Source organism: Lissotriton vulgaris, chromosome 1_2, assembly GCF_964263255.1.
Source record: "Lissotriton vulgaris chromosome 1_2, aLisVul1.2, whole genome shotgun sequence".
Taxonomy (NCBI): Eukaryota; Metazoa; Chordata; class Amphibia; order Caudata; family Salamandridae; genus Lissotriton; species Lissotriton vulgaris.
The window spans coordinates 129,156,827-129,183,983 of record NC_141686.1 but is presented as its reverse complement, the minus strand read 5'-3'; the positions used below and the strand labels follow the sequence as shown (position 1 = coordinate 129,183,983).

The following is a 27,157-nucleotide window of genomic DNA, read 5'->3' as shown; positions in this document are numbered from 1 at the left end:
ATATATATATATACACACATACATACACACACAGTATTGTATTGTGTACGTCTACAAGCCACGTTCTACGCTGCTGGTTATGTGTCATGTCCTGCATTTAGCAGTTGGTTGTATCGTCTATTCTGTTGAAATTTGCATGTTTTCACTTCTTATCTAATTGAACGTGGCATTTGTGGGGGCTTCCACTGAGCCCAATACTGATGCCTAAACAAAAGCATTGATCAGGTGATGGGTTTCTGCTCACTCCAGAGGTCACTGGACCAAAGGATGAGACTTGGTGCATTATGGGAAATGAACAAATATGTATACATTTTTGCTCTTAGCCACCCTTTGTAGAGGCAGCCACAAGCAGGCTCTTTTTTGGGATGTATAACACACATGTAAATGGAATGCAGTTTCAGAATGATGGCCTCCTCAAAAGTTACAACTACAAAGGGACGCGCAACTCTAGGGCCCACTGGACACATAAATATATTGTAAGATAGAAAGGGGTGAAATTCACATTAGGTGGAAGGGAAGGATGTCTTTCTTTAGTCTGTCAGTAAAGTGCCCCGTTATACACTTACGTGCCACTCTCGGCCATCTCTAGTAAATCCTTTGGACCTGAAAGAGAGAGAGAGAGAGAGAATGTGTTTACTCAGAAGAACAGAATAGTCCAGGGTATTCATATTCTTGGCTGCAAGCAAAGGAGAATACTGCAAAGGCGGAAGGGTAAAATCAGCTGGGTTGATGTAATGCAAGATTTGAACAGTGCACATATGTCTTGAGCACTACAGGTCGTAGTTCACTGAGAAAGACTCTTTCAATGTTGACTATGAGACAGTTCTAGCAGGAATGGGACAGGGTGAAGCAGCTCTCATACAGTACTGTGCTCTCAACCTTTGTCATAGGAGTTAAAAGATGCCCAAGGGAATGCCAGTTAATCTTAAAGAGGCTCTTTCATCTCTCTGATGTAGGCTCAGTTTAACAAAAAAGACTCCTCCCAAATCCTAGGAAACCCTTCCCATCTCCTCCAGTCAAGAGACATTCAGGGGGTCCTCCAAACACTATGCGGGGAGTCTGAACCTCTGCTGTATTTAGGTAGCGGTAAACATCACTGAACAGCCTCCCTGCTACAAATGTCTTACATCACTGGCCTGAGAAGGTTGTATATAGCACCTATGACACAATTCAGCAGCATCACTGGTGTAACTCACGCTGGAAATACTCAAATATTTTGTGTTCAGATAAAGGAATCTGATGGCGTATTTACTAGCACAGGAATGATGACAAATACCATAACTCATAGCATAGTATATCTTAATGCGCAATGTGTACGATTTCATTCCACCGCGGAGCACTATCATTCACGCAGCACGCACATTTGTCTCTCGTGCACTCACTGTTTCTATTGAACGCACGACAGCATGACAGGCACTCGTGCACCTGTGAGAGGCACTGAGGCTATTCAAGCAGGCACACTCAAGTTAATTGCAAGAGGTGTTCCTGTTATTCAGCGCCAAGAAACCATTGCTGTGCAAGTGCCTTATTGAATCACATTTACATTTTTTCCACAAATTCTCCTTTAGCTCTGACTCTAAAGTCTTTGAGTAGAAAATATTTAAAAAATGTGCTGTAAAATGCACTGCTTGGTCCGATATTTACAAACTTTAGTGAGAGGCAGACGCACTCTGAACTCCACCTGGGAAGGCTGGTCCTGATCTGTGCAACACAGGGTTCTTCTTAGCTCAAAAGGTTCCAACCCGACCCCTCATGCTCGTACCAACAAGTCCACGTGTTGCCTGTCATAGCTTGTGTCTTAGTACAACTTGGACCTGTCACTCCATCTCGCAGTTAACCTTCCCTACTTCATGTGGGTAGTGTGGGAGCAGGGCGCGTGGACCACACTAGTGCTCTCATCTTGTTTTTGTGCATGATCTTGAGGGGGGGGAAGAAGTGTAGTGTCATTGAATTTGTCAAGTATGCGCTCATCCGCCATTTTATACAGTAATCTAGGAACAGAGGTAGGGGTCCGTTCAGCAGAGTAGTGGGCCTGTGGTCTTAAATTAAGGTTTGCCTTGGAAAGCCCACAATAGGCTGCTGGCATCTGTGGCTCAAAGCCACCCACGCTCTGAGTCACAGACCCGCGTCGCAAAGAATGCAAAGCGGGTTGACTGCACACAACTCTCAAAAGGCGCTATGCGCACCTGCGCTCCCCCCTTAGACACCGCAACCAAGGGAAGGTGCCTCATTCGACGCTCCAGGCCTCAGTACCGTGCTGGAGCGGGCCTGCCTCCTCCGCGGACCCTGCCCCCTCCCTCGTCTCCCTGGTGCCCGCATTCAACCGTTTCAAATCCGCCCGAGAGAGACAAAGAGTCCCCCGGCGGGATGGGGCCAGCCCGGGCCTTGGGAAACCTGCCGGCTCGTCGCTGCGGGGAGCCCGCGAGGATGGAGGCGGAGAGACCCGAGGGGGAAGAAAGGACAGGAAGAAATAATACCAGAGAAATCCGGGCGCGGAAATGCACGAGCGCGGAGTCCTTCGAGGGGAACAGCGGGAGGGGAGGGCCGCACAATACAGACGGAACATGCTGCAGAGGTCGGAGCCCACCACATGCCAAGGGCAGAGGGAAGGAAGGCTGCAGGCAGGAAGCGCCTGACCGCCAGCTGGGGCCCGGCTCTAGCGAGAAGGCCTCTAATGGACTCATTCTGCCTGGTCCCGCAAGCCTCCCTGCCTTCCATCGAGTCCCCCCCCTGCCCCAGTGAGATGCTCTTAAGAGGGGACGGTGGAAGGGGCGGGAGAGGATCGAATGAGATGGAGATGAAAAGGCCAACGAGAGAAAACGGAAGTGCTCAGGCAACAGAGGAGGAGAGAGGGAATAGGGAAAGAGCAAAAGGGCGTTTACGTGAAGGAAGAAAGATTTCCTAAGAACAGAAATGAGAGCGAATAGGGATGGGTAAGAAGAAGAGACAAACGGGAAGATTTCGGGCCATGAGAGTGACAGATTGAAAAGATATTGCAAGACAGGTAATGAAGCTAAAGATTGGCTAAACTCGTAGATTAGGAGAGAAAGAAATCACTGAAAAAGAAAGTAGGGGTGTTGTAGGAAATAAAGGGTGAAGGATGCAGGGAATAAAGAGTTGATGCGGCAAGAAATGTTTATTTTTAACTTACTTTCCAGTGCACAGTGGGTTTTGCTCTGAAATGGTGTCTGGAGCTTTGCCCTGCTTTGCAAGACTTTGCTTCAGGGAGATCTTCCATGGGTGGCACAGGACAGGTTCGGACTGGCCTACTTGGCAATCAGGCAGTGCCCGATGGACTGGTCTGATAGGTCACTGAGTAGGCATGTTTTTCCGATGTTTTGGGGCCAGTTTTATGGTTTGTAGGGTTGTTTTTACTGTTGATTTCCGATATTAAAAGAAACTTTGCCTGCTGCAAGCCCAATTCATGCAGTCTTCCATATCTTGTAAAGCACCTATACAGCATGTCTTTATACGTTCAATATTGACCCAATTTGCAAATATGGGCCAATTGTTTAGCTATTTAATTTACTAATGGGGACCACATTGTATTTTGGCCCCTGGTCTATTTTCTACCCCGGTCCGACCCTGGTATGTGGACGTTCCTAGGTAACCATGGTTTTTGACGTGAATTTCAATCAAATAACAATGGAAGAGAGGGTTTGGCACCAAAAAATAAGGCCTCTCTGATGTTGAAGCTAACTTAAAGAAACACTTTTACTTCTCCAAATTTTTTCCACTGTATAGCACACATCCGTAGTGGTAAAAGTTGTACAGTTTGCCTACGCATACTAATTCTCTGTAAGGGTACCCTCAAGGTACAAAACCTATGCTAGACATGGAACTCAAAGATACATGTCCCTTTGTGTACTTGATATCTCCTTTACTTTTGCATTTGTTTCATGTTTTTTAGTTATGATTCCAATTTAAAAAAATGAAGATATTTTACAATCAGAGATGTTGCTCATTTCCTATCACCCATGCTTTATTATCTACTGTTATTCAACAATTGTATTGCAAACAAGTTAAACGTAATTATGCTAATAGACATGTCCGCATTTGACTAATCACTGTAAGGAGACGATATATATGATAGTTATGTCCTGCCCCTCGATCGGAGGGGACGGTATACGTGGGAGTCATATACCCACACCAAATCTTCTGATTCAATCTCCAACAGCACCAATCCAGGAACAGCTCTTAAACTTCTACTTACAGACATAAAAGTTCAAGACCCTGAAACTACGTATTGATCACAGACTGCTGTCCTTTTTGGGAACAAGGAAGTACAGCTAGTAGCATCCATGCCAACTTTCCTGGTCTGGGATCAACTCCCAGACCAGACCAGGAAAATCTGAAGCGAGAGAATGGACGGGACCTCTGAAAAGGAAGGCCTTTCCTCAATTCTACACTTTGAAAGATCCACACGTCCATTGTAATGGCCTTCCAGGCCAATAGGTAGGATAACAACATTCTCCCAATTGGCTGTACATGTTCCCATAAGGGTAAACTAAAGTAGTTTCCATGGTGGTGTGGGTTAGGAGGAGGAGGAAGATTGCTGGACCTGTCTGCCGTTGGGCTTGCCCCAACATGTGAAATGCCAGAGGAATTTGTTAGGCAGTGGACAGACTTGGGGGGCTGGCACAGAGGAAAGAGGAGCCCTTTGGAATAACCACAAAAACTTCCTATAGTGTCTATGGAAATCCTGGCCTGCAGACGTTAGACTCAGAGAGTAGGCAGTCACTCTCCCTGTTATGAACATTTCCACAAGGCTGAGTCCGCCTTATTACCAAATGAGCAAAAGACATTACAAGGCATGTTCATCAGGCTGGCTTGTACACTGCCTGAAAAGCCTCCGTAGCGCATGAAGGCATTCCACCTTAAGACAACTGAAGAGCTAATGGCCACCGAGTACACTGTATTTAGCCCTGCCCCACGGATTTGCCTGGTGGCATCCTTCTCATCCCTGACCACCTCAGTGAAAACGGTCCTTCAATTGGGTTGGCAGACTCCACACATTCCTGTTGTTTGGGCTCCTAGTGTGGAGGTGCAATAGGAACCACTCCAGGGTTCAGTTTGGAGCAGGAGGGGGTTTGGACCACCATGGTGTTCAGTGATGGATGGGTGGATTCAAAATCAGGCTCCACTGTACCAGCTGATAACAACAAGAAATAAGCCTGTTAACTGCTGGGGTGGAAATGGGCTAGTCCCAGGCTGTCTTGGTAGGCCAAATGAGAGCTTCATTAAAAGGGTGAAGTGACTGCCTTCCTCAAGACTGCTGTAAAGGAGGCCAACTCTACGGGTGCTGACACCAAAGGCACTCTGTCTCCACCTCCATTTATGCAGAGATGTCCATACCTTCCAGCATTTTGCAGTGCCAAGTAGTCTGCTGTGTCTGAATTCGCAGGAGCATGTTCTGCCCCTCACTGCTGTCAGCATGGTCATGGGGGACGATCTGAACCATCTCTAGATGATCAGTAGTCATAAAATGTCATCTATAGTCTGCTAATGTTCCAGAGTCGGGAGTCGCAAAGGTTTTGATTCATCCCTGTACTTGGCTACATTGTGCCTGTTACCTAAAGTGCATTTATATGGCTCTTGTTTGCGGCTGAGGATCATGTGGAAGCACTGGAGACAGTAAAGATATCAATGTCAGAACATCCACCGAGCATCCCACAGACAAGGAAGTCTCACAATTGACTTCCTTTCTGTTGTGGGAGGAGGGAATGAGTCAAAGTAGCACGCAAGGAGCCAGTGACCGAATGCATGTGCTTACTTGATGGGTAAAATATGAATACACATGGAAACATTGATGGTGATCCAATGTCCCGTGATTCGCACCCAAGTGTAGCTAGTGGAGACGCACAAAGATAGTGCGCTGGTGTTAAAATGGGATGGTGAGTGGCCCCAGAGCCACACTGGCCCAATGACCACTCAAGCCTCCAGATAGGAAATTATCCAGAGAGGGCGATTTTAACACCACCTACACTGATACCAGCTTACATTCACGCAGCAAAATAGTCCAGCATCAAAGGGATTGCACTGTTCGAATTGAAAGTGCTATGAAAATATAAGTGTAGTGTGTTCAAGTCTTCTAACTACCCTGACATTGAAGGGACCAAGGTTCGGGCTGGCGCCTACTTCTTCTTCTTCTAGAAATTGATCTGATGCTTCAAGATCAATGCAAAATGGCCTTGGTTCTCTGTCTTTTCCTATAACCTTCAGTTTTGCCAATCATGCACGGTATCCTTCAAGTTTTCGCCCGATGGCTACTTTCACAGTGTGAAACTGTCTTCTTACCAAATGTAAAATCGGATTAGAAACTCACCCTGGTATTCCGAGTTGAACACTGCAAGCTTCAGTGACAAAACTCAGACTATCAACCGATGTTTGTTCGTTTACACTTCATGGTTGCAACCCTTCTCTAGTCTACGGCCAAGGAAACTGTTGGCCTTTTCTACTAAAAATGTCAAACAAACGCTCAGAACGTTTAATTAACTATTCCAAGAAGTTCTCTAAACTGACTCACACTGTACATTATGGCATCCAATTGATGCAAGTGCTATAATGCCTGCAGTGTCTCTTCAGGCTTTGAAAAGACCAACTATAAAATACATTTAACAACACATGAAACAGAATATACATGTTTTAAAATCTACTTGAGAATGCAAATTGAATTTTTTGTCCCCAGCAACCTCCCACTTGTGCCTTCAATATTGTTCTGGTAATATCAATTGTATGTGAATGCTTTCCCTAAGTTAGCTGGGACCAGTGCATTGTGTGGCTTTCTTTGTTGATGATACAGGCTTCATTTTGATTTGTAGAATTAACAGTCAGTCAGTCAAAAGCTTTTATTTGGCAGAAAGCAACACAAAATGTCAATAAAGCATTGTTAAAAGCAAACCAGTACGAGTGATTACAAACACAGAATAACATTCATTTGTAAGTAAAATTCATGATACAGTGATGCGGCCATATCATCACAGTCAATGGGGCTCTTATTAAACCAGTTAGAAACATCCAACACTGGACCATTCATACAGATAAAACTCCAGTCTGAATTTAAAATTAAAGTTCATAATTTCTCAAGAGTTACTGCAATTCCAAGATCTTGACGGACATAGCATAAGACAGCTGAGCAACAAAGTTCCAGATCTAAAAGTTGGAGGTGATGCAGACATGCATTAAATGATCTAGAGCCAAAGGTGCGCAACAGAGGGTGTAAAAATTGTGTCCTCGGTCGAGCATTAAAACCACAACAAAACATAAAGTGCACCAATGTTAGTTTAGAAGTGCTAATGCAAGGGCAGGGTGGTAAAGAGTGAAACCAAGTGCCCTGCTGGGGCACTTGGCCTACCAGAAAGTGATAGGTTCTTAATCTGAAGCGCATGAAATAAAACCTATGTTCAGAGTTCCAAATCCAAATGAGGATATGGGTCTTTTCCCTCTATTTGTTTTATGTCTCAATAACGGGCGACTGTGGTCAATGATTGAAATTTAGCAGTCTAGCTTGCTTTCTATAATGAAGAAAGAAAGAGGGATTTCACCATATTGTCTGAGCTACTGGTGATTTCGTTTGGGGAATAAAAAAGGTTTGACAGGTCAGGCCAAATCTTTTTGACATAATCTAACCAAGGGATAGAGGCCACATGGTCTTGTCTTAAGCAGTCTTATATGATCATTCGTGTAAATGAAGTGTGAGGTGAGGACAAAGTCTTAGGCCAGATAGATGCAGGCGGCCAGAACTGTGTCCTCCAAAAGAAAAGACCAGATTCCAGATGTACGATAAAGCTGGACGTGCCACTTGTTGTTGCTAATAACTTTCACAAACATTTCTTTTCGATCATTTGAAGGCTACTGAGAGAGTATAGCTCCACATGCCAACCCCATAAGTCCCTAAGAGAGGGGTTTACTCTTGTAGACGGTGGTTAGTTCCTTGATGGGTTTGTGTCCAAGTGTCTTGGAGAACCTGAAAATTGCATCTATGGCCCACTCGAGTTTTTAGGCTCTCTGGGTCAAAAGATTTTCTCAAATCAAATCGCCATCAACAAATTTCAAGGAAGCTAAAACTGAGCTTTTGAAATAGGGGTCCCATCTATATTATGAAGGCATGAGCAGGTCTTTTTTGGACCACATATTATATTACACGTGACTTCTGGTGATTTATTTTCAAGTTTAGCTCTCCCATAAAATCGTAAAAAATGTCAAGGAGCTACTGGAGGATATTGGCTGTACAAGCTTTTAGAACCGTATCATCAGCTTAGAGTAAAACAGAGACTACATGGTTACCAGCTTAAGGACGATCTTTTTCTTTGGCCACCAGCTCTGACTCAAGGTCATTTATACAAAAAAGAAATTAAAAGGGAGCTAAAATGCAACCCGGTCTTACGCGCCCTTGTTAGAATAAAAAGGAGGGGATACAGTCACCATTCGTATCAAAACGAATCTGGGCCGTTGTTCCATAGTGCAGACATTTTAATAGATCAATCACGGTAGGGTCAATCCCTGTTATACTCCATCATAGCCCGAAGTTTGCCGCTATCCACCAGATCGAAAGTGCTTGAGAGGTTCATGATGGCCATATGGAGGGCCCGCGCCTGGCATGGACATATTTTCCCAAGATCAAAAGGAGATTCAAAGTTTGCTCAACAGTACTTACCTCCGGATGGAAGCCATACTGTGCCTCGGAGAAAAACCTATTGTCCTCTGCCCAATCTTCCAGTTTTTGGAAAACTACCCACTCTAGGATCTTAATGGAAGAGTCCAGGAGGGAGATAGGTGTGTAACATGAAGGATCATTTCTATTTCCTTTTTTGAAGATTGGGACTATGTTAGACTCTATCCAGGAGTTCGGGATGTCACCTCTTACCACAAAGTGAAAAACATTTGTTAACAGAGGAGCCCAAAGTGATGGGGTCTGTCTAAAAATGTCAATGGGCATCCCATTTGGCCCAGGCGCCTTTCCGGCAAAAGATTTTTGCTCCAAGGAATGCGCTAACTTCGATGGAGTTGCTCAGGGCAAGGGTTTTAGTAGGAAAGGGGGTAGGGATATCCGCAATAGGATGAAATGACAGAACTTTACGAAAAAATTCTGAAAAATGTCAGACCAAATCCACAGCGGGAAAGTGACATTATATTTTTTGGTTGATTGTCATCTCAGAGGAAGGGCCTATTGATGACTTCCCAGAAATCCCTTAAAGGCAGAGGCTGCTTGCAGATCATCCGAAGCCTGTTTCCTTACCTCATGTTTTCGAGATTCAATAGTGGATTTATATAAGGACCGAAGGAGTCTAACCTTCACCATATTACATAGGGATGCTTTTAGGGCCTTTTTAAAATGTTTTAGTACTGGGGTGCAAGTTGAATTAAACCATTTCACAGGACATCACAGACTTTGTCACACCCCCTTATTATCGCCAGCATCTTAATCTTCCTCAGAGACCTTTTTCACCTAGAGGACCGCATTGACCCAAACTCGACAGCCCTTCTAGAGAACCTCGGCTTCACCTAGCATGCTACTGAACCCACCCACACTGCTGGACACCTACTGGATCCGAACTTCTCCTCAATCAACATTACAGGAGAAGACCAGCAACTTGTCAGCTTCAGCATACCCACCCCACACAACCACAGACCTACCACCACTGGACCTCCTAGCTGGAAAAGCATCACAGAATAGGGGTGGGCTTCCAATCTCTCCGCTCAACAGCCTAAGCTCATCAGCAACTTGCCAAAAGCCATCAAGAACCTCAACAGCTGGAGTACCAATTGCATTGACACCCTGGATCCCCTCAAGCACAACCCAACTGCAAGAGCTCAACAATAGGCCAGCTAATCCTTAGAAGAATTCAAGATGAAAAAATGCCACTTCAAACAACTGAAGTGCAAATGGAGAACAAGTCAAGACACTACAGGTAAAGACTTCTTCAATACTGCCCTGAGACGCTACCACCAGCATATATGGAACAACAAGCGCACAGCTCTTGAAGATCACATCAACGCTGGCACTAATAGCAACAAGGATATCTTCACCATCATCAAAGATTTCAGCACATCTCTTGCAGCTTACAGCAACATCACTCCCTCACAAAACCTATGCATTAAGCTGTCTGAATTTTTCTGTAACAAAATCAATTCCATACACAGCAACTTCGACTCTCAACCGGACCCCATCAATGTTGAAACTCATCTTACCACCACGGCCCAAGAATGAACCCTCACCTCGTGGCCCGCCTTCATCCCCGTCGAAACCACTGCTACAATGAAGACCAAACACTTTGGTCCCCATCTGACCCTTGCCCCCACCACGCATTCACCAAGCACTAACAAACATCCTCAACACCTCCATCGACTCACATTCTCATACACCTAGAAATATGTCACCATCATTCCCCTGCTCAAGAAATCATCTGCTGGCATAGCCACACTTCCAACTACAAACCCATCTCCCTTCTAACATACCTAGCAAAGGAACTTATCAACCAATGCCTCACTGACGACTTCAGCAACCATCAGCTCCTCCACACCACACAGTCTGGATTCTGGCCAAACCACAGTCCAGAAACAACACTCATTGCCACCACAGACAACATCCATGTGATCCTTAACAGAGGAGGCACGGCAGTCCTCATTTTCTTGAACATCTCTGCATCATTTGACTTTCTCTCACACTTCATCCTCATCATGCGCCTGCATGAGATTGGTATCCAAGAACCCGACCTCCACTGAATCTCCTCAACAGATAGAGCTGAGGTTCCGTGACAATTGTAAGTGGTGTTTTCGACTCGCACGAATATGGTCGAGTCTGGTATCTATGAACCGCAAATGACGAGTTTAGTGGGTGTGCGCAGCTTCGCTGTGCTCACCTAAACTGTTCGTTTGTTTCATGGGTTTCTTCATCCGAGCCCACGGGTTCCATCTTAGATACGGCATCAATTTTGTCTCTTGCCCTCAAGTAGCCAGCGAACGGACGCTGTCCGCTTCGCGACCCTGGGATTCCCAAGACTCTTGCGGAAGACACGTTTCCTTTGAAAGCGTCTTTATGATGAGGGGGATGATACTGTAAGGCAGATGGCCCTGCTTGAGGCACATCTTGCCGTGCCGGTCTATTGTCTTAGCCGTGCATCTCATTAGGCGCGTCCCTTTGATGCCTGCAGCTCGTGTTTCCCGATACCACCCCTTTTACACCCTTTCCGATTTCTCCACTGTCCTGTCTTCCTCTGCACCTGTCCTTGTTCCTTCTTCGATCTGTTTATTACTGATTGGAATGTACTAATGGTGGGAAGATGGGTTTTTACAGTTGGGAACCACCAAATGTTTCCGTACTTATGTTCCGGACCCTGACTACATCAAAGCGACCCCTCTCGGGAATAATGATGGGAACCAAGTTGTAAACCTTTGTGTACCATGTTAACCTATGAGAGAAATGTGTATAAAAGGAGCGACCCACAGTAGCAATTCGAATCAGATCCCGCGAACCTACATGCTGTGTACTTCACGTGACTTCTGTGTTCCCTGCAGTAAATAAACCTCGAATCTTTGACGCCGAAGGAAGTGTCCCGTGTCTCTGTCATTTGTATGCCGGAACAGGTTACCCACGAAGGTTTCAGGTGTTGTCCCCTGGCACCGCTGGGTCTTAGAAAAACCCAGTCCTTCAGTTGGCGCCCAACGTGGGGCTTGATCAGTGGTACCGGTCCAAGCCCGACGATCGTGAGGAACTTCGTGTGAAATCTCCGAGGGAAGGTGCACCCCGCTTCATCGATCCTGTTATCGAAATAAGTGGCCCGATGACTTTTCCCGCGAAGATTCCCGACTCCTGACGGCTGCGGCGGACTGCTGCCCTGACTGTAGACCTGTTTTGGCGCCTGGCGTAGACCTTGGTACAGCGAGACGATTGACGGGCCTTCCTGGTGACGCCATCGATCTTTGAGTTAAGTATTTGTGGGTCGCTCCCAGAGTCCTTAGTTGTGGTTGCTTAGTTGTCGCATGGTTCCATTGCATTTGTGGTCCTTAGTACTTGGTTCTTTGTTGTAATATTTGACGCCTGCAGACACCAAAAACCGAGGGTTTTGTTCATTGCTGGGACTTGGTAAATCCCGTAACCCTTGAAGTTTGTGAAACTCAGCTAGTGTGCAAGATGCCTAGCCGTAGTACTTTGTTCAGTTGTTTTCGTTGTTGTGGTACGGATTCCCGATTGGAGGACTCGTGTCCGATACCTCCGGTTGGAACTCCAACGTATGAGCTCTACAGCAAGCACGGACTAGGTCCGATTACTTTTAATGAATATTGGATCCGCTATACTAAAAAAGATGGTGTCCTTAGTTGGCCACCTCATGGTAGTTTCGAGACCCCGATTTTAGATAATCTCGAGGCTAAATTGTTTAAGAAAAAATCAAGGCCGGCCATGTTTGATGCCTTTCGGTTGTGGCGTAAAGAAGCCAAACAGAGAGAAATCAGGCTGTTAAAACGTAGTCAGAGAGATGGAGTTGCTACCATAGTAAAGAAAGCAGAGCAGTTTCAGCGAGATAAGGAGGAAAAGGAAAAGGAAGTTTTCGATAGATTGCAACGTATGTCTGTAGATAAGTGCTATCCTGCTTTACCGGCGGATACGGACAAAAAGGAGGAAGGTATCGAGTCCCCTTAATGTCTTATCTCATGAAGTCACCACCTCCGTATGTACAGGGTACCGCAGTTCCTGAGGTTCCCCCTGCTCCTGCTCCTCAACCACCTCCTGTCCCTGCACTTCCAGCTGTTCCCGCTCCTCTGCCTGTTTCTGTCCCTACTGCTCCTCCACTTATACTTCCTCATACTCCTGCTCCCGCTGCCTCTACTGTTCTGGTTTTTCCTGCCGTTCCCTCTGTTTCTGATACTTCTCTTGTTACCTCTCAGGGCTATTCTTTGTCTCAGTCTGTTCGACGTCGTACTCCTTCTGTAGATGCTAACTTCTTCAATTCTCTTGGTCCTATTCTTGAGTCCGCTGGTTCGGACGGTCCTCAAAGACGTAGTCAGCTTCCTGGTGGTAGGGAGCGTGACTCTTTGTGTAATATGGCTATGGGTTGGATGAAATGCCCCGTTAGGAATCCTCCACGTGCGGTATTGAAAACGTTTGAGCAATTCAATATACCGACACAAAGATATGTTTTTGAAGAAATGTGCAAGGTTTTACGTGACCTAATATCGGCTGACGCATCCGATGATGTAATGACTGCCTTGACTAATCTACAGCTTCAGTTTTCGAGCGGAATGATAGTAGGTACCAATGTTCGACGTGCAGTCGAGCAATTACTGTCCCTTCGTCCTTCTATGATGCCTCGAGCATTGTTTGTAGAAGATATTGAAGGGCCGTTAGGAGCACCTGGTCAGTACCCCATGCGTGAGGTTCCTCCAGTATTGATGCCGGGTAATGCTGCTGCTCAACCTCCGATCTTGCCACATTTTCAGAGAGTGTGGATCCATCTTCCATGGAAACGATCAGAAGTTTTGCAGGTAAAGCAATCTTTGCCTGACCCTCGCAAAAATCCTGCAGGGTATTATAAAGAATTATCGCAGCTCGTAGACGCTACGATAATGAATCTTGCCGATATCGATATGCTGTTTGGCAATGTCGTGCCGCAACCAGTATGGACAAAGATTCGTCAGGAGAATCATGCGAACGAATTAGGTGGTGATTGGGCTGCACTTGTAGCAGCTGATGGTTTACAAGTTGGTGGTGCGAAGCCTGAACAGTTGATTGCTAATCTCCCTCAGAGAATTATAGCTCTAATGAAAACGCTTATGCCAGCCATGAAGGTAAATTGGGACAAACTGTCCGCTTGCAAGCAGAAGAAGGATGAGAGCGTCTCTGATTTCTTCACGAGATTTGAGGAGGCTTTCATCGACCACAGTGGTCAAGATATGGGTACCGAAGGTGGTCAGAGGTTGTTTGTGGACAAATTTGTTTCCAATTTATTGCCTGATTTGAGCAACAAATAAAAAAATTCTGAAAGTGCGTGGGCTGTTTCTACTTCTGCTCAAATATTGGCTACGGCCCAATATTATGAGAATAGGGAGAAAGAGGAGAACGATCTTGCTGACAAGAAAACGAAAGAACTCAAAACTAAAGTGTTTTTGCAACAGGCGTATCCTCCGCGTTCGCATCAGAATGATTCGCAGCAACGTAATAGACCGCAGTCTCAATCAAATAGGTCACAATCACGAAATGATTCCTCCTCACAAAGATCGTCGTTAGGGTACAATCAGTGTGCCTATTGTAGACAGGAGGGTCATTTGAAATTTGATTGTCCGGTTCTCAATGAGCGTAATGGTGGTACTGTGTCTAGAGGAGGTCGTGGTGGTTCTCAACAGACATCACGTGGTAGGGGTCGCGGTGCTCAGAACGATCGTTCCACTAACACTTCTGACTCCAATAATTGTTTTGATCAGCGTGGATCGTCGCAAGGGCGATCTGCTCAGTACAATGTAGATGATTATTACGTCGATCAGAGAACTGACGACGGTAATTACTAGGACAGCCATAGACAAGGAGAGGGAGTGGTATCAGTTCCGGTTGATCAGAGAGGGCCTTACGTCGCAGTTGCCACCTCGGGCGTCGTTGAGCCTTTTCTGTTGGACACTGGTGCAGCGAAAAGTTCTATCATGCATTCGAAACTCCCTGGCGCACCTTTGTCTGGCTTAACAAATGTTTCCGTTGGATTCTCTGGCGCCCCTGTTAGCAATCCAGTTTCATGCCCTTTGCCTCTTACAATTGGGCCACGTGAGCTCGAAGCTCCGTTGATTTTAACCACTGGTTGTGGTGAAAATCTTTTGGGCCTGGATTTGCTAAAACGTTTATATGCGACTTTGTATTGTTCTCCTGCGGGAGTGAAGCTTACTTTGGGTGAGAGAGTTATCTCTCCAATGTACTTGTCTCTCGATCAGCTTCCACCGGAATTGAGTTCTCTTCCTGCATCTTTATGGGCAACAGGTCCCAATGACGTGGGCCTGCTTGACATCTCCCCTTATGTTGTCCATTTGAAATCTAATGTGCGGTTGCCACGTATTCCCCAGTATCGTATCTCTCTTGACGGTGAACGAGCACTGTTTGCGATCATCTATGATTTGATCGAGAAAGATGTTATTGAGGAGACTCGGGGAAACGTGTGCAACAGTCCTGTGTTGCCCATTCTGAAACGTACCGATCCTTCGAAACCACCTGTTTTCGTTTTGTTATCGATTTACGGGGGGTAAATAAAATTGTGATTCCTCAGTTCCCTGTTGTGCCCGATATCACGGCGCTACTGACTCTAATTCCAGCATCGGCATCTTGGTTTTCAGTAATCGATCTGAAGAATGCGTTCTTCAGCATTCCGATTGCTGAGGAAAGCAGAGACCTTTTCGGTTTCTCTCTTGGTGGACGCAGCTTCCGGTTCAAGCGTGCTCCTCAGGGCTACTGTGAAAGTCCATCGATATACAGTCAAGCCTTGAAGGGCCAACTAGATGCGTTCGTGTTGCCGGCTGGTGCAGCTTTGATCCAATATGTTGACGACTTATTGGTGGCTGCAGATTCGCAGGACATTTGCAATATTGCTACGGTATCGTTGTTGCAACATCTCTGTGACTTACATCATAAGGTGTCTCCTTCTAAACTTCAATATTGTTGCCAAGAAGTAACCTATCTAGGTCACTTATTGTCAAAGGAGGGAAGAAGGTTGACCCCAGAGAGAATTGCTGCGATCGCCCGGATGACTGTGCCAACAACTCAGAGAGATGTGCGTGCCTTTTTGGGCATCACGTCATACTGCAGACAGTGGATCCCGAATTTTTCACTGTTAGCGAAACCATTGGTGGCTCTTACGTGTAAGGACGTTCCAACTCCTTTACCATGGACGGAAGAATGTCAGAAAAGTTTTTCTGAATTGCGTGACGCGTTGTGTTCGGCTCCTGTGTTAGGTACCCCTGACTACAGTAAGCCGTTCACATTATACGTGCACGAGAGAGAAGGTTGTGCGTTGAGTGTTTTGACGCAACCTTTTGGTGGTAAGCAACGTCCATGTGCATATTTTTCCTCGACCTTGGACCCGGTAGCTAGAGCATTGCCGAGTTGTTTGAGAGCAACAGCGGCAGCTGCGGTGTCCATCCGACAATCAGCAGGATTGGTCATGGATAATATGCTTACGGTGATGGTTCCACATGCAGTTGACACTCTCTTAAATCGTACGAAAACTCAGCACTTGACGAGTGCAAGGTTGTCTGGGTACGAGTTGACGCTCTTGGCAAGTCACATTCAGATAAAACGTTGTAATGTCCTGAACCCGGCGACTTTATTGCCAATTAGTGCAGAGTCAGATGAAGTACCAGCTCATGACTGTTATTTAAGGACTGAGGAAGAAACAAAAGGTCGTGTGGACCTTAAAAACACTCCTTTGGATGATCCCGATGGGACTTTGTATGTGGATGGATCATGTTTTAAATTGCCGAATGGTGATGTCACGACTGCGTATGCTGTGGTAACTTTGAATACTGTTGTGGAAGCTGCGAGATTGAATCAGAACTCTGCTCAGGCTGCAGAGCTGATCGCTTTGACTAGAGCGTGTGTGTTGTCGAAAGGGAAACGGGTGAATGTGTTTACTGATAGTCAATACCCATTTGGCGTTGCGCATAGCTTTGGACGATTGTGGCGAGAGAGAGGTTTTATGACATCGCATGGTACGAAGATTCAGCATGGACAACTTGTGAATGACCTTTTGGATGCACTTACATTGCCTAAGCAGGTAGCGATTGTTAAATGTAGTGCGCATCGTAAGGTGACGGATGATGTGGGTCGTGGTAATGCATTTGCGGATGAGACTGCTAAGGAGACTGCCCGGAACCTTAGCAATAGAATGTATGTGACGAGTTCGGTTAGGTGGCCTACAGAAACGAGTATGTGTGAGGATACCATAGAGAGTGTGAAAGCGATACAGAATGAGGCCACCGAGACTGAAAAGGCGAAGTGGAAAGAAAGCACGGGGAAGTTGGATGCGAATGGTTGTTGGATTGATTTGTCGGAGCACAAGAAGTGGATGTTGCCAGACGCGTATGTGCTAGCTGTTGTGACGATGGCACATGGGTTAGCGCATATTAGTGCGAAAGGTATTTGTAAGTTGTTGGCCCCTGTGTGGAAGAATGATGGTATTACGAAGTGTGCTGAAAGATTGGTGAAGAATTGCATGATATGTATGATGTACAATCCTGGTAAGGGAACCCCTACACCTGCTGGTCATTTTGCACCCCCTTCATGTCCCTTTGAAGTGATCCAGCTAGACTTCATCCATATGGAGCGATGCAATAACCTGAAATACGTTTTAGTTGTGGTTTGCGCATTCTCCCGATGGATTGAAGCCTACCCTCTTAAAGACAACACTGCTATGTCCACTGCGAAAATCCTACTGAAGGAATACTTTCCTCGGTATGGAATGCCGCGAATCGTATGGTCAGATAACGGAAGTGAGTTTGTAGGGAGTGTAATGAAGAGTGGGTGTAAGGGCCTTGGAATTACTCAAAAGTTCCATAGCGCCAATCATCCCCAGTCAGCAGGTTTGGTTGAAGGGTATAATGGCACCCTTAAACTCAAACTAGCGAAGATTCAGGCTACGACTGGTCTTTCGTGGCCTGACGCTTTGCCTCTAGCTTTGTTGTCAACAAGGGCGACTGTACACTCCCGAGTAGGGCTTAGCCCCTATGAAATAGTGTTCGGTCGTCCTGCGAATGTTTGGGGGGTCCCTAGACCAAGTGTGTTTTCCAATCTTGAGTACCCAATGTTGATTGACTATCTACATGATGTGACTGCTAAACTGAGGTTAATTCATCAACAGGTTTACGAAGCACTGCCGACGCAGACGGAGGGTCCAGGCCACCAGCTCCAACCGGGAGACTGGGTGGTTACGCGAAACTTCGCTCGCAAAAGAAATCTTGAGCCCCGTTTCACTGGACCTTTTCAAGTCCTCCTTGCCACGAGAACTGCTGTCCGTTTGGAAGGTCGCAAGAACTGGGTGCACGCCACCCACACCAAAAAGGTACCTATACCTTTACTGGCGGACTCGTGGGTGAGGAAAGGCATTGCTTCATCTGAAACTGACAGATTACAGACCTTTGTACCTTTTAGCGACGCCGAACCTGTTGGAGAATCCTCAGTGCAGCAGAAAGACATTGTTGAACATCTGTCATCGCAAAACTCAAGATTTGAACATTTGACTGATCAACAGAACTCTGTCCCCTCATCGGATCCTTTGTTCGACGAACAGACACGTCCTGGAAAGAAACGATACTTTTTGCGATCCAGCACCAAAGACTAATAAAATTCTCGTTTCTATCCTTTTGACATCTACGTTACCCCTTTGCCACGATCAGTCTAAACACACATGCAATTGTGATTTTTTGTAAATACTGAGTTTTTTTCCACATGTGTTTTTGCTTCCACAGCTGAGAGACTTTTGTACATGCTTGTATATAAAATACCTTACATCCAGGTGTACCGTAGGGCCGCGCGTGTACTTCCTTCTGGTTAGTAGGTCTTGACGCTAGGTCAAAGACCGTCGGTTCCTAGGAACTCCTAGGGATTGACTACTGCTACACAGAACGAAGTGCGTCAAGAAACGTTGCGGACGGTTTTAGGGGATGGCGTTCTCAAAACTTGTGGACTTGGAAAAAGCTCAGGCGCAAAGATTCAAACTGCAACGAATTACCCGTACCAAATGCTTTATGTTTCAGGTGTTCCTTCTGTTTCTAATTGTTTCCTTGTTATTGGCGGGTGGGGTATACTACATGATACCGTACTTCCTACCTTCTGCCATACCTACTCCTACTTCTGAACCCAAACCTACCTCCACTGTATCCCCTCATTCCTTCCATATCTTACCCGAGGATTGGTGTCAGTACAACGCGTTGTGTTACAACGCATTCCGTTACAACGCAGCTATTACATCGCAAATACCATTACAATGCATGTCATTACAATGCATGGCATTACATCGCAGATGCTATTACAACGCATGGCATTACATCGTAAGTATAGGTAAGTATACCTTTTTAAAAAAATGTTAATAAATTATTTTAATTAATTTAATTTAATTAATTTAATTAAAATACATTTTAAAATAGCCATTAATTTAATGTAATAAAATAATATCTATTAAATAAATGTAATTTTAATAAAAAAGGAAATAATTTATTTTAATTTAAATAAAGAAATTAATTCAATTAACATATTTAAATAATTGAAATAAAATTAAGTTAATTGAAATAATTTAATTAATATAATTAATTTAATTTAAAAATGTAATTAATGAAATAAAATTTATTTAATTTATAAAATATATTTTAATTAATTTAAAAATACTAAATATTATTTAATTATCCCAAAACACAAACCTACCCCTGAACCCTACAATACCCCTGTACCCCAAAACCCAAACCCTGCCCTGAAACCTAAAAACACCCCTGTACCCCAAAACCCAAACCCTGCCCTGAAACTTGAAAACACCCCTGTACCCCAAAACCCAAACCCTGCCCTAAAACCTAAAAACACCCCTGTACCCCAAAACCCAAACCCTGCCCTAAAACCTAAAAACACCCCTGTACCCCAAAACCCAAACCCTGCCCTAAAACCTAAAAACACCCCTGTACCCCAAAACCCAAACCCTGCCCTAAAACCTAAAAACACCCCTGTACCCCAAAACCCAAACCCTGCCCTAAAACCTAAAAACACCCCTGTACCCCTGTACCCCAAAACCCAAACCCTGCCCTGAAACCTAAAAACACCCCTGTACCCCAAAACCCAAACCCTGCCCTAAAACCTAAAAACACCCCTGTACCCCAAAACCCAAACCCTGCCCTAAAACCTAAAAACACCCCTGTACCCCAAAACCCAAACCCTGCCCTAAAACCTAAAAACACCCCTGTACCCCAAAACCCAAACCCTGCCCTGAAACCTAAAAACACCCCTGTACCCCAAAACCCAAACCCTGCCCTAAAACCTAAAAACACCCCTGTACCCCAAAACCCAAACCCTGCCCTAAAACCTAAAAACACCCCTGTACCCCAAAACCCAAACCCTGCCCTAAAACCTAAAAACACCCCTGTACCCCAAAACCCAAACCCTGCCCTAAAACCTAAAAACACCCCTGTACCCCAAAACACAAACCCTGCCCTAAAACCTAAAAACACCCCTGTACCCCAAAACACAAACCCTGCCCTAAAACCTAAAAATACCCAAACACCCCAAAACATATACATCAGTACCCCAAAACATATACTCCTATACTCATACTTATTTAAAAAATTACTTAAATTAATATATTTAATTTATAATATTTAAAAACGAAATAAATATTTTTGTTATAATAAATAATAATTAAATCAATTATAAAATATTAAATAAAATAAAAAAAAATTAAATACTTACCAATACTTACGATGTAATGGTATGCGTTGTAATAGCATCTGCTATGTAATGCCATGCGTTGTAATGGCATGCATTGTAATGGTATTTGCGATGTAATAGCTGCGTTGTAACAGCATTACGTTGTAATAGTTGCGTTGTAAGAGTAACACACCCTTACCCGAACACGAACAGGCTAGACGTGCGGAATTCAGAAATAATTCCTTTATTCAGCTCCTTCATCAGCACCAGTTAGTGGTGAACACTACTAATTGTTGGGTGTGTGGGTTAATGCCACATACCACGGATAAGGGAATTCCATATCTGGTCCTTCCTTATAGTTCCCAGGGTTCAGCTCGAGCATTCCAAGCAATGTTTCGAAGTGCACTAGATTCCTACCCCAATCGAGAGCCACATCCTTCCCACTTTGGCTCTGGTTCGTACCACAAGCCTTTGGCTATAGCGATCGCTGATTTAGATAGGGATATCTATGAGCCGTCGCTCATCCCAGAGGAGGAGGTGCGAGCCTATAGGGTCCTGAGTAAGGTTGAGTATAGTGCGCTCGTGAATGAAAGACAGCGTAGAAGCTCTTCTCCAATATGGATCGTACCCCACCTTGGTAACTTCTGTCTACTGGGTCGTGGCCGAAGATCGAGAGCTAGTCTTGGAGAGAGTGCTTGCTCCGAGACTTACATCCTACCGATGCTCTCCTCCCCTGTGTTTCTGGCTGCCGAGGGTACATATTTCATCTGCCATGATCGTGCGTATACATGGTTGCCCTCTGACTTTGTGGGCTCATGTTATATCGCAAATTTGTTGCCTCCGACGTTCACTGTTGATGCAGACTATCACAAGACTAGAGTTGTGAGAGGCGTGATTAGCGAAGAGGACACTGCCGGTCAAGAGGCAGGAGACTTTTTCAAGGGTTTCCTTCCGTTTTGGGGACCTATGGTTAATAGTAGGAACCTGAGACAATTGACTCGAGTGGTGGAATCGACAGCTAATATCACTGCCAGTGCCCTTGGTAATATCACCACAGAACTTCAGGCGGATAGGCTCATGACGTTACAAAACCGTATGGTTTTAGACGTTGTTTTAGCAGATCGCGGTGGAGTATGTAAGGTGATCCACTCGAGCTGCTGTATTTTCATTCCAGATAACGCCCCGACTGTCTATCAAGCCATCTCAAAGTTGCATAAGATCTCCGAGTCCATACACGTGGACGTAGGGGATTGGACGCTACTTGGGTGGTTTTGGGGCCTGATGTCGACTTGGGGTTGGAAAATTCTGATGATCATCGGAGTTGTTGTGGCGTTTCTGTTCACGTGTTGCCTTTGCGTGCAGTGTGGTCCTGCCTTATGTGGCCTCTGTGCTACGACGTGTATAAGACAGCCGCCTGTTACCAAAGCAGCTCAGTTGGATAGAATTATGTTGCAGCAACATCTAGACGGTCTGATGAATATCGAATATGATTCCGACTAGTGCTTGCCTACATGAGGGCAAAAGGAGCGTCTGAGGTTCCGTGACAATTGTAAGTGGTGTTTTCGACTCGCACGAATATGGTCGAGTCTGGTATCTATGAACCGCAAATGACGAGTTTAGTGGGTGTGCGCAGCTTCGCTGTGCTAACCTAAACTGTTCGTTTGTTTCGTGGGTTTCTTCATCCGAGCCCACGGGTTCCATCTTAGATACGGCATCCATTTTGTCTCTTGCCCTCAAGTAGCCAGCGAACGGACGCTGTCCGCTTCGCGACCCTGGGATTCCCAAGACTCTTGCGGAAGACACGTTTCCTTTGAAAGTGTCTTTATGATGAGGGGGATGATACTGTAAGGCAGATGGCCCTGCTTGAGGCACATCTTGCCATGCCGGTCTATTGTCTTAGCCGTGCATCTCATTAGGCGCGTCCCTTTGATGCCTGCAGCTCGTGTTTCCCGATACCACCCCTTTTACACCCTTTCCGTTCTCTCCACTGTCCTGTCTTCCTCTGCACCTGTCCTTGTTCCTTCTTCGATCTGTTTATTACTGATTGGAATGTACTAATGGTGGGAAGATGGGTTTTTACAGTTGGGAACCACCAAATGTTTCCGTACTTATGTTCCGGACCCTGACTACATCAAAGCGACCCCTCTCGGGAATAATGATGGGAACCAAGTTGTAAACCTTTGTGTACCATGTTAACCTATGAGAGAAATGCGTATAAAAGGAGCGACCCACAGTAGCAATTCGAATCAGATCCCGCGAACCTACATGCTGTGTACTTCACGTGACTTCTGTGTTCCCTGCAGTAAATAAACCTCGAATCTTTGACGCCGAAGGAAGTGTCCCGTGTCTCTGTCATTTGTACGCCGGAACAGGTTACCCACAAAGGTTTCAGGTGTTGTCCCCTGGCACCGCTGGGTCTTAGAAAAACCCAGTCCTTCAGGGCACAAGCTGCCAGCCGGGCTCCTTACTCCTCGGAATCAAGCAAACTCATCTGGGGAGTGCCTCAAGGTTCAACGCTCAGTTCCACCCTCTTCAGCACATACATGCTCCCTCTGGCCAACATTGTTCATGCACATTCTCTCGCCTACATCAATGAGACTCAACTCCTACTCTCCCTCGCAGACAAGACGCCCAACACTAGAAATAATTTCACCGCCTGCATGACTGAAGTCGTTAACCGGATGAGAGCCAGCTGTCTCAAGATCAACACCGAAAAGACAGGTAGTGAACTTCGGCAAGAACATCTCATCAGAGAACTTCAACTGGTGACCGGCCAAACTTGGAACCCATGCCCAGCACCAAGGCCAGGAATTTCAGAACCATCATCGAAAGCAAACTAGACATTACTGCACACGTCAATGCAGTAACTGTATCCTGCTTTCACGCCCTGAAGATGCAGAGGAAGATCTTCAAATGGCTTCCAAGTAGCACTGAAAAAACCAGCACTCACACAGTAGTCACCAGCAAGTTGGGTTATGGGAAGAGCTTCTATGCCAAGCAACTTGTCAGAAGACTAAAACAAAAAACTGATCTCGACAACCAGACTCACCCCCCCCTCCCCCTCCCCGCCCCCCCAGACCTCACATCACATCATACTCAGGGAGCTCCACTGACTCCTGCTGCACAAACGGGCTAATTTCAAACCTCCCCACACACACACTCAAGGTACCATACAACTTTAGCCCCACCTACCTAAACAGTCACATCTCCTACAACAAACCACCCAGACACCTCTTCTCCGCAGGACTCCTACTCACACGCATACACAGAAGCAGGACAGGACAGCAGGAGTTCTCTTACGCCGCCTAAAGTGTGGAACAACCCTCACTCCACATCCGAGCCTCCTCCTCTCCATGAATTCTTTGAGATGAAGACCTGGCTTTTCAAATAAGCAACCTACCTGAGGCAGGGCTAGACACGCCCACATGGTCCAGGACAACCTCACGGGTTATAGTGCACTTTACAAATACAATAACATAACATAACAGTAGTGCAGATGGGCTGGCAAGCGCGCAGTTTGGATGGGTTTGTGCTGCCTGATAACAATCAGAACGGTGTGAAGGGAGCTCAGAGCACAGAATCAGGCAGATGTCTACCAAGTAAAACCAGTCCCCCTGATGCCCTGAGTAAAGTGCCATAATGATGTCTATAGCGATCTCATTTTATTCTTAGCCTACAAATAGCTACACACTTCACTTAGGGATCTGTAGCTTACAAAATGTGCACCGAGTTGTAACACAAGTTGGCAGCTTCTTATACCCCACTGATATATATCCAGATTTAACTAATGTCCAATTTTAGGAAAGAGAACATTGAACAAATTGTTAAATATCAACTTTTTGGCTAAGAGATGAAAAATGACCACCCAGGAAATGCAGAAACATACACAAAATTTCGTCTCATGACTTTTATCTGGTGCCCTTTTTTATTCTATGTTGTGTTGCTTAGTGGCGAAATTATGAGAAACGCAACTATTTCGCTACTGTATTACACACAAAAGAATCACTCAGGCTTAAACAGTAGACTTCTTAGAGGAACACATTTTCTAAGAAAAAAAACATGTGATCCGATAATATGAAACATGAATAACAGTTTTTTTAATGTACTAAGCCCATTTAGCAATTCGGTAAGATGTTGCAGAATTGCCAGATGAGTTTATAAAACCTTTAGGAATCGCAATTCGGAAGGGGTGTGTTTAGGGCACCCCAAATACAGATTTCCTATGGTATGAATTCATGTTTTGTGACCGAAATCCGGTAAAACAACATTCATATTTTACAGACTGCTGAAAGATAGTGCTTGCCTTTTTGCAAACTGGAAGGGGTCCGCAAGGGACCCCTTCCTCTCTGTTTTCCTTTAAGAAAAGTGGCTGCATTTAAAAAAAATATATTGCTTTATTTAAAAGGAATCACAGACATCATGAACTGCTGATCCCAACAGTCCACCATCACTGTGATGGCAGCTTATCATGGTGGGTCACATTTTGAAACCTAGCTCATTGGTTGATCGAATTGCAACCCACTGCACTTCGGTATTCTGTGAACCGACCTATTAGTATATAGGTTGGTTTGCAAAATACCATAGGATTTCCGAAAAGTCAGTGCGCAATTTGCTACCACTTTTTGTGAATTCTATCTTAGTACATCTGGCCCCTTCACCCATATGTGATTTTTATATAATGACAGACCTTTCACCATCGTTTCGTCTTGAATTAGCTCTGCTGATTGGCTGGCACAAGGATGCCTGCATTGTTCTGCATCATCTTGACTCTTGACTTCTTATTGCATTAACTATGAACATTAAAATGGCCAAAACAAAGCAATGCATATGCAATAAAGACACACTGAGAATATAGAACATTCCCTGGGAAGTTATGAAATCGTTCAAGAATTCCTGAAGACATCTGCAGACAACTGCATCCCACAAAGATCAGCACTCACCTCAGCGCTCCTATATGGATTCATAACTGATATTACAATGCAGATAAAGGACCTCAGAGATGTACGAAGGAAACATACAGTACATGCCAATGTGATGCTAAAAGTTTTGCCACGTCCCCAAATATGAAACGTCCGTTGTTGAAAGTGTTGCCTCGTTGTTTTCTTTCTTTAATTATAATAATATTGCAGAAGCAGGAAGACAACTTGTGGCTATATGTACATGACGCAAAGACCTGTCATAGGGTTAGCACCCTAAAAAATGAACCCCCTGGCTGCGGGGCCGATACCCCCGCTGTGCTGGGGGGACGCGCACAGCGCCCCGGTGCTCATGACGAGCCTGACGAGCTGAGCTCTTCATGACCACGCCCGTTCGTTAGAACGCCCAGCACAGCAAGGGAATTAGCCCCGCACCTGAGCGTTCTAACGGTCATGACGAGCTGAGCTCGTCATGAGCACAAGAGAAGCGTGGCTCATGACGAGCTGAGCTCGTCATGAGCGTCGGAGGGGTTAAAGAATAGATTCAACATTTTCATAAGGCACGCCATTGGAGGGTTAGCAGCTTAGGCTAAATGCACCCTAGTCTAAGGTCATTCTTTAAGACACCAAGAGGACAAATGTCATGCATTTATGCCCTTTTAGGCCGATCAGGAAAAATATCTGATGTATAAGCGTAATTAAGCCGCAAGTCTTATTTTTGGATCCCACTGCCCTCACAGTCTGTCCAGGAATATATGTGGAAAAAAATCTCTCTGCCCTTGTATCATGAACTAGACTTCAGGCTCAGTTATTCTGCTCTTGCCTGTCGAGGTTTAAATGAGGTTTACGGTTTGTTGGCCCTTGCCCCAAAACATCTGGATGCTCTATCTGCCTCTTCATCTGAAGGAATCAAAAACTGAGGGGCGAAAGGCCTGAATCTCAGTCACTGGAAATTACTTGCGGCTGGGTTCCAATGTATATTTTTTGCCAACTATACCTCCACAAAGAGGAACCAGCCAGGTCCCCTCTGAATAGAAAACAAGCAAACTCAGACATGTTTCGGTCTAGTTAGGCCTCATTAGTGAGCTACAGTTTGATTGCTGTGGCAGAGTGAATACGGAACCATGTTTGTGAATACCCACTGCTCTTATGGCATTGCACTGAAGAAAACAAAAACGTGATGGGTAGAATGCTTGAATTAATCTCATCTATATGAAATTACTCAGACCGCGTTGCTGCATGTCATTTCAGCTTTTATTTGCCCACCATGCCACCTCAAACAGGACCCAGCCATGTTATGACAGCATGGTCCTCCTCCAAAACATGGGCCTCATGAAATATAATTTATACCTGCATAATTCGTGAGATTTCATGAATTTTGCATTATCCTTATTACAAAATTCCCCAGATTAGATGATTTTAATTTTTTTTTATTTTATTTATTTGTAGTTTTATAGAGCGCGAACGTGACCCGTTAGGGTATCAGAGCGCTTTACAGGGATAACACGTTACATACAGGTTGGGTACAGACAAAACACAAAGATGGGGATTAGGAGTTGACTACATTAGGACAAAAGCCAGAGTTATATACAATAATCAGTACAGTACCATAATTGGCAGAGCAACATGTCAGCGATGAAGAGAAAAACTGCAATTGTATAAGAGGGGAGATATTATAGCAAAAGGCAGAAAGAACCAGCAGAACATAATGAGTGAGAGTTGGTACACGGGAAGGGCTAAGCAGTACAGGAAATTATGCACAGAAACAAAAGCTGAATACAAAAGGCGGTATGCGCGACAAAGGAGAGTTATTGGAGGAATTTGCTCATTTTTGAAGATTGACAGAGAAGGTATTTTCCGATGAAGG

At 45.1% G+C, this 27,157-nt stretch overlaps 1 protein-coding gene across 2 annotated transcripts in view; it reads right to left on the bottom strand.

Moving 5' to 3' along the window:
* The window catches only part of DGKI (diacylglycerol kinase iota), a 689,048-nt gene that overhangs the window by 15,688 nt on the left and 646,203 nt on the right, over nucleotides 1–27,157 (bottom strand). For both annotated transcript variants that reach the window (XM_086952973.1, XM_086952974.1), the window contains one exon: nucleotides 567–603. In XM_086952973.1, coding sequence (XP_086809099.1) covers nucleotides 567–603 — 37 coding nt within the window. The remainder of the gene's footprint in view (nucleotides 1–566; nucleotides 604–27,157) is intronic.